This window comes from Alligator sinensis, unplaced genomic scaffold (assembly GCF_000455745.1).
Source record: "Alligator sinensis unplaced genomic scaffold, ASM45574v1 scaffold109_1, whole genome shotgun sequence".
In the NCBI taxonomy this organism is placed as follows: Eukaryota; Metazoa; Chordata; order Crocodylia; family Alligatoridae; genus Alligator; species Alligator sinensis.
In genome coordinates, this window is record NW_005841852.1 from 1,480,237 (window position 1) to 1,488,659 (window position 8,423).

Sequence of the window (8,423 nt, forward strand, 5' to 3'; positions counted from 1 at the left end):
GGCAGCGGGCTGTAGCCAGGACAAGGGGCAGGGGTTGGTGGCGTGAAGAGGCCGGAGCCCGGGAGCCGACGGCGGTCTGGGAAGGGGAGGGCGCTGCGGAGGCAGGATCAGCCCTACCCAAACCATCCCCTACCTCCCTGGTGTAAACGGTACATAAGGCAGCCCTGGCACAGGTCAAGCAGCAGGAAACATCCTGTGTCTCTGAAACGTCTTCAGTACATGCTCAAGAGGTCCCAGGCAGAGGTAAACTTTTTCCTGACCCCAGAGACGACCATGGGTCTGGCCCTGAGCAGACAGACAAGACGGCCTCAGGCAGGAACCTCTGGCACTGATCCCAGCAGGAGCACTGGCACACCCCAGTCAGTCCCCAGTCTTGGCTGTAGCCGGCACCCAGTGCTTCTGACAGAAGCTTGAAAACACCCCAACACTTAGAAAAGGAGGAAAGGGGGAAGTTTTCTGGTTCCTAAAAGGAAACTGGAAAAGGAAATATAATGAACCCACAGAGTCATCGGCGACGTGTAGGGGACGCATGCAGGTGCATGTGCACCCCCTGAGATCGTCTGTGCGGCCCCTGGAAGCACCAGCGGCAAAACCAGAAGTGCACTTCTGGTTTTGCTGCTGGCTCAGTGAACTGCTGCTGTGGAACCCCCCCCTCCCGAGTTGCAATCGGCAGCTGTGAAACCTCTCCCCATCAGCGATCTGGTGCCCCTCAAACTCGGGAGGCACCAGTTGCCCATGCAGAGAGCAGCACGTGACCTGAACAAGTCCTGGCCCGCATCAAAGTGATCCAAGGCCGGAAAGCACTATATAAGAACTAAGTACTAAAGGATCAGAGAAGAAGCAATCCACACCATTCAACAAGAAGGAAGAAATGGACAGCAATAACAAGGAGGTGACTTTTCTACATCTTGCTGAGGCTGATACAGCCAGCCCAGGCTTTCAAAATCTAAACATCCCTGTTAGTGAGATAACATACAAACGGAGCCAGAGTCCACATGGATGAGGGGCAGCAAACACAGGACAATAAGAACAGCAATGTTGCAAGCAAGCACCACTTTCAATACACAGCTATGAGCCTACAGCAGTCTGCCTCTTCTGTCATGCCAACACTTAGAGCTGGAAACCTGCTGACCCAGCAGAATCATTCAAATCCAGCAAATTATTTAGCCAGCAGGTGCCAGTCATTGAATCTGCCTAGTAGCAAGACTTCCAGTACTAAATTAAAGCTGTTCTTCTGGCCTTATTTTTCTGCTCAACAGTTTCTTAGATGAAGTTCAGAGAGTAAGAAGGCAACAGTCTGAGACCCCACAATCCCCTTCTAACAGAAAGGAGCTGCTCATGTTCAGCCAGGAGTACATAGGTGAGATTCTGGGTGCTGAGGTGGAGAGAACCAGATGATACACAGTGGGCACATCTATATCTGCAATAAACTCCAGAGCTTATTGCTTTGCTGCTTCCCATTGCTTACTGCTCTGGAGTTTATTGCTCCTGGGCACAGCATCTTCACATGCGCCCAAGATTGCAGCATGTTGAGCTAGGTCAGAGCAGCCCCCAGGGGTCAGCCTGCCAGCCCAGGGCTGGTCTCCCCAGTTCAGCGTGCTGTAGGGAGGCTGGCAGGGGCATAAGGGTGCTCCAGAGTGGGGCTAGCTAGTAGGCAACACTTGCACTGAAGTACCCTCATGCCTCAGCCAGATGGGACAGAGTCTAAACATGTGCTGCAGAGTTGTATTTACAAATACTATCCTGCTGCAGAGTTAAGTAGTTTAATAGGGGCCCATGTGTAGATGTGTCACGTTTACTGTGCAGCTAATTAATCTACTGGACAGTAAATGTCTTGTTTAGACATGTCTAGTCTGTGACAAATCTCTGTGGCTCAGATTAAAGGATAGGGTCAGTGTAGGAAAAAGGTGGACCATGGAGTAAGACCTGCCCAATTCTCCTGTACCTGGACCTATTCTTTGACTGAAGCCCAACAGCATAAATTAGCGCAATCTCTAAGCTGCTGTATCTTAAACCCAATAGCTAATATCCTTATGGGACTTTACCCCACCTGTGAATTGCTGTATTACAGCAATACTCAGCCCAGCCACTTAAAGCATCTGGTATAGGAACTAGTTACACCATTCTGTGCCATAAGCAGCTCCTCACACCAAGCACATTTTAGGATGGATAGATCAGGGCCAGATTTTACAATTTTGTGCTGCCTGGACAGCAAATGCAAGATTACTAACTTAGAAACTAGCATTCAAAAAAGAAGTGTGGTATACAATGCATGACAGACTTGATTAAGCCAGGCACTGAGCAGGAGATTAAACGATGGGCATAGAGTTTTCGGAAGGAATCTAAGCATAGTGAAGCAGGAGGAGGGATGGCAAAGCTGGATAAGAAAGTATTGTGTCAACAGAAACAATATTAGTGTTCTGGCTGACACAGCAGAGTTGACTTGCATTGAGGTAAAGAATAAAAACAGCAAAAAAATGTAAAGCTTTGAAGGTGCCTGGGCAGAATAATGTTGTAGAAACCAGAAAAATATTTGTACAGATAAAAGAGGCTTTTGAAAAGGCCTGTGCAATGGTAATGGGGGATTTAGCTAATAAATACTGAGGCAGATTCTGCTTTCAGCTATCCAGAGATAAAATATAGAGAAAATCCATTGCCTTATAGTGGCATTATTCCAGATTCACACTAGCCTGGGGGCAGAATATAGCCCACTGACTGGGAAAACAACAGTGTGAATTTAAGGAGGATGCATATTCATGGACATTATACTGAACTGTCAGCCAGGTCATGGATTAATCTGGGCTTAATACCTAGAATCGATTTAATTACAATAAAAAAGCAAACAGCAAAGACTATTCAAAGTCCACTGACATCTAATGGAAGCCTTTCTTTTATTTCTTAGTGGGATTTGGATTAGGTCCCAATATCTGCAGGTCCTAAGGTCCAGTTCAGAATTCTGAAGAGGGTTTGTGGGAAGGGCAGCAGCATAAAAACAGTGAACTTCAGGAATGCAGAATGAAAGGCTACAAAATGAGTGAAAAAAACTGTCTGGCACTTAACCCACACAGAAAAAATGGGGACATACAACATTTAAAAGGCTGTATGGCTTTTAAGCTCTCCATGGTCCAGTGGATGGGGAGACTGGGCTCTATTTCAGCTCTGCCTCAGATTCCTCACACGACCCTGGATATGTTAACTTGTCTAGTCTTCTATTTCTCCTCCCATCTTTTTTCTGATGAGTCTATTGATTGTCAGTTTTTTGGGGTTTGGCTTGTCTCAATTTTATTGTAGAATATTCAATAAAATGGGGCCTTGATCTCAGCTGAGGTCCCCTGAACTACTATAATGCAAGCAATAAATAACAGAAAACAGACAACAAAATAAAATACTGAACCATCTTAAAATAAGGATGCAGAGCTTACATGGAAGCATGAAAAATAGTTAAGGGTCACTGCTTCTTTCTGCATAAGAAAGGAGTGCCTACACTACAGATCAGTTTACCAGGAATAACAGTCAAGATACTTGGCTGTACATACAGAACAAAAGTGAATCTAAAGGTAATACTGAAAGCCTTGAGCTTGATGAATTCAAGCATAGTATCATAGGTCTAAGTAACAAACATCCACAAACATAAAAAGCAGTAGAGAAATGGAGGAAACTTTAAGCAGACAAGTTTAAATTTCTTGTATGAAGAGTTTACTAAATTTTGGTAGGCTAGAATGAGATTATCCACCTAGATTACTGTCCTGTATCTGGTAATGACCCCTCCTGAATGATAAACATGAAAGGAAAAAGTAGAGCAAGTACCACATAATGCATCTATATATTTGTGCAATACTGGATCACAAAGCATTGAGAGTCCTCCTGAACCCAGTGCTGACACACCTGGAAGCATGAAGATTGGTAGCCCTTGTAATGCTGGTCTTCATTTGTGTCAGTGTAGACACTGTTCTGTTTCATGTCAATGCCTAATGAATTTTTGATTTTCATCAAGCTATTTAACTCAACAATATCCTGCGGCACTGAGTGCCTCATGTTAATTATATGGTTCATAAAACACACAACCAGATTGCAGTCTTAGGTTTCTTCTGGTTTAATGTCACTGGGTGTTCTTGTGTTATGGGGAAAGCTTAACAGGTATGGCATTCCTTATTTTATACAGCAATAAGCATTGTAACTTACTGCCCTTCTGGAAGCCTTGAAAGGGAATGGAATAAATGGGAGGGGAGGACTGGTTACTCAACAGGACTAGCTGCTCTGACTCTCTTCAGCAGCTGAGTTGCCTCATAGGCTCTGGTTTTCCAGCTCCCCCTGCTGACTTGTAGGGCTACTGTTCTAGTACAGTGAGTTAGACAAAGCTCTTGGTAAAAGGGAAAGATTAGTTTTCTTCTCAGCCTATAGGCTTGAGACTTGTAACGTTTCAAGTACAGCTTAAATTCGCAATTCTGAGATGTCAGCACTCAAATGTGTTTGGCTTCCTGTGCTGACGCTACAGCAAGCTGACACTACTGCCCCTACTCAAGGCTCTTGTGCAGGATCCTCATGCTGACTTTGCAGAGGGACCAACATATTTATTTACTGGCCTTTGGGTGAGACAAAAGCCAGCTCTTGATTCTTGGCACAAGAATAGGCGGTGCAGGCAAAGCTGCGAGAATTCCTCCTACAGTCTCATTACTTATTTCTTGTATTGCAAGGAATTGAGCCATCCAAAATCTGAGCCAGATATCTCTGGACTCTATGCTGGAGGCTGACTGAGCCACAGGAGAGTCTGTATTAACTCTCAGTCATATCCTCTTTGGCATCCACTTTCAAGCTTTCACTCTTTCTAAGGAAACGTCTTGCGTATTTTGTGAACAGTGAGCTAAAATGCCATCAGCTACTCCTATAATTGATTGATTCCCACAACACATTTATACTTTAGTTATTAATTTTGATTGAACGTTGGCTTAAGATTACACAAGTGGTGGTTTATATAAAGCCCTGAGAAGGAGTACTGCAGCTGGACTAAAGCTCTAAGCGGCACTCAATTCATGTATGACTTCCTAGACTTATTGTGGGCATTTCAATATTGTACTTAGAAAGTTTTCAAGCTTTCACTCTTATCCTCTTTGAACATGGTCAATGTCCAGCGTTAATCAACTAGACAGCAGGAACATTTCCTACCATTTATATCAGGACTGTCAAACATACAGCTGAGCCCAGTCTGCAGAGCCAGGTCATCTGGCCCACAGACTTTTACCCCAGCTCTGGCTTCAATGGGGAACCTTCCCATGGTGGCAGCCAAGCACTTGGGTGAGACCTATGATGTTGGAGCCCCAGCAGCGCCACAGTAAGCAGCCCAGCACTGCAGCTTGTTCCCCCCATTGGCAGCCAAGTGCCTCTAGTGTCAGGCACCTTCCCCCAGTGCTGCTGGGGCTCTAACACTGTAGCTCTTGCCCAGGCACTTGGCTGCAGCCACAGGAAGAAGCTGCAATGTTGCTGGAGCTCCAGCACCATGGCTCTTGCTGGCTTGGCTGACAAACACACAGGCAAGAACAGCAGCACTAGAATCCCAGGAGCATGACAGGAAGAAGCCAGGCACCACTGCTTGTTCATATGGTGGCAGCCAAGTGCCCAGGATGTGGGGCCTGTTTCTGCTGGATCCTGGACTGGCTGGAACAGGTACCACATGGGGCCAGCCCTGCACCATTAATGCAACCTTTGGATCAGTCCCTCACCACTCATCTGGGCTGATTTATGTGAATCTAAAATGATACCATGGATCATATTCAACAAACATCATGATTCTTCCAGTAATGGTGGCTAGTGTTAAAACTATATTTCACTGGACTCCATTTCAGAACTGCTCAGTCTGCAGCCTTCCACAGCGGAGGACCAAAAGCGAGGCAGATACTTTTTCATCAAGTGGAAAAAGGTCATAATTTCCAGACCTGGTGGTAACTCTGAAGCTGCTGCTGTCAATGGACAGTAGTTACTCTGTGGAGAGTAGCAGTGAAAAGTCTGGAACACTCCTCTGAAAAATTGCCATTATCGGTAGTGTTGGTTGTATCCATGTTGGTCTAAGGACATAGGCAGGTAAGGTTCTTCGGGTAAATCTGATATCTTTTATTAGACTAAGTAAAATAGTTGGAAAAATTCTTGTTTGCAAGCTTTCAGATACAAACACCCTTCTTCAGGCAGAGAGGCAAAAATGAGTGGGGAGGGTGCAGATTTTGCATTGCCACTACCTACACTGTACAGGTCTTTGAATAAGCACAGAGGCAATCAGTCTGTTAGGGTATCCAGCCAACAACTTGCATCAGCACTGAAGATAAAACTTATTAGGAGAAGGTACTGGGATCACTGCCTTCTGAAACCCTCTAGTTCTGAAGTGCATCTCTTCTGCATAAACTGTAATCTTGTTTCAGCAAGACCTTGATATTTTCAAGGAGCCTGTAAAGCCCATCCTCCACCTGACAGCCAGATTAACATTTATGCATTGTTAAAAAATAAACACTTTAACCAAAACTGGCCAGTGTTTATGTGAGGAAAGAGACAGCACACATGACTCTTCAAAGAACATTGGCAGCAATTTCCTACTCTGAGTAAAATAAATTAATTAACACACATCCTGTTAGACTTCAAAGAAAATCTGGCTCTGGAGAACAATCCAAAAGACAGGCCCTGCAACTGTTTACAAACAGAGGCTGAGGCAACAAATGCCGCAAAAGGGTAGCTGGAAACTACAGCAAAGACTACACCCAGCTCTCCACATATTAGACTTGCCAGTTTATTAGAGATTCATTAATTCATGACAAATCAGGCAGACAAGTCTCTTTCAGTGACTGTAATGCACCCAAATTTCCAAGCCTAAGCAATGATAAAGTAGTGCTTTACAGTCACTGTGAACACTGATGAAAAAGTGGTAAAAGACAGGTATATGTGTTACAGATCAAGAAAAAAAGGCTGAGAGGAAGATGGTAATTTGTCCAAGGCAACAAAGAAAGGTAGTAGCAGCGAAAGATTTAGAATTCTGTTTTACTGCTAAGACAGGAATAGGCAAGGATGTTTTCCTAGCAATTCTAACACTGGAAGGAACTGATGCTTCGATCATATCACTGGCATTTAGACTCCTGCTCTCATTATATTTCTACCCAAAAGTGGGGTGGGGGAAACGGGAGGGAGAGGGAAGGGAATGACTGCATCTCAGACTGCCATGCACCATCAAAAACTCACCAATCTTGGGTTCCAGCCACGCTGCTGATCTGCCTTTTTGTGGAGCAGCTGCACATTTTAGTCCTTCATGAAGCTCCTTCTGCATGTACTTTATGTCTTGTTAAAAGAGGCGAAATGCAAAGGAAGAAAAGATGGTTCTTGACAGGTTAAAAAAAAATTACATCTAAGATCTGTCAGTTTGGTTTGGGATCCCCATTAAGAAGCTACCATTGTGAGCTCTGCAGAGGCACAGACTTCCTGCCCTGGAAGGGCAGTAAGAAAACATACCTGATTGCTGGAACATAAGTGTTAGCACAACCAAAGTTTCTCAAAATATTTAGAAAAGCTTCTATACCACAGAAGAGGTTATTATTTCAATATTAAACATCTTTTTATTACTTACCAAAAAGGGTCAGAGATGCTGCTGCACAGCCACAAAAGATCTCACCTGATTAGGATTTGTTCCTTGAGTATTTGCAAGTGGTACAAGGTAACATGCTTGCTTTATGTTTGCACAGATGTATGGCAAATCAGCTGCATGGACAATGAAATTTAGCCTCCAAGCTATGCTTATCAAGAGAAATGCTTACACTTGGCCAAGGATCCTGGCTCCAGATGAAGGCCATTTTAGTTTTGCATTGGTAGTCCAAGACAAAGGAAGAGGTCATGGCTGTTTAAGGGCCAAAGATCCAGAAAGAAAGGGTAATTGATAGGGGTGTGCAAAACGGGCCGTATTCGATTCAGCTTAGGCTTCGGCCTGAATCGGGGACAGTGATTTGATTAGTTGATTTGGATCACTGTCCCTGATTCAATTTGGCTGAATCTGAATCTGAAGATTCAATGCTGATTGGGAGAATCAGCAATTCGGCCATAGACACAGCTTTAAATGTTTTTTTTTACATACCTCGAGGTATCAGATATGACTTGTGAACACTGCGATGGTGGGGTGGATGGAGCATCCCACAGGAGCATGGGGGCTTGGCAGCGAAACTGGAAGTGAACTGAAAGCACTTCTGGTCCACTTCTAGGTTTGCTGCCAAGAGCACTGGGGAGCCTGTGCTCCTGTGGGACACTCTTATTTGCCCCACCATCAGCATTCACAAGCTGCCTGGTACCATGAGGTATGTAAAAAAAAAAAGGTTTAAAGCTGTGTCTGTGGTTGAATTGCCAAATCTTTTCAAATCTCTCTGAATCGATCCGGAGAGATTAAAGGCTCTCCTGATTCGATT

At 44.5% G+C, this 8,423-nt stretch overlaps 1 protein-coding gene across 8 annotated transcripts in view; it reads right to left on the reverse strand.

The window, feature by feature from the left end:
- CAMK2G (calcium/calmodulin dependent protein kinase II gamma) overlaps positions 1-7,672 on the reverse strand; it is a 183,496-nt gene extending 175,824 nt beyond the window's left edge. For all 8 annotated transcript variants that reach the window (XM_025212676.1, XM_025212712.1, XM_025212689.1 and 5 more), the window contains exons 1-2: positions 7,598-7,672; positions 7,216-7,311 (exon numbers count right to left, since the gene is read on the reverse strand). In XM_025212676.1, coding sequence (XP_025068461.1) covers positions 7,216-7,271 — 56 coding nt within the window. In that variant the 5' untranslated portion in view covers positions 7,272-7,311; positions 7,598-7,672. The remainder of the gene's footprint in view (positions 1-7,215; positions 7,312-7,597) is intronic.
- Positions 7,673-8,423: the final 751 nt, after the last annotated feature.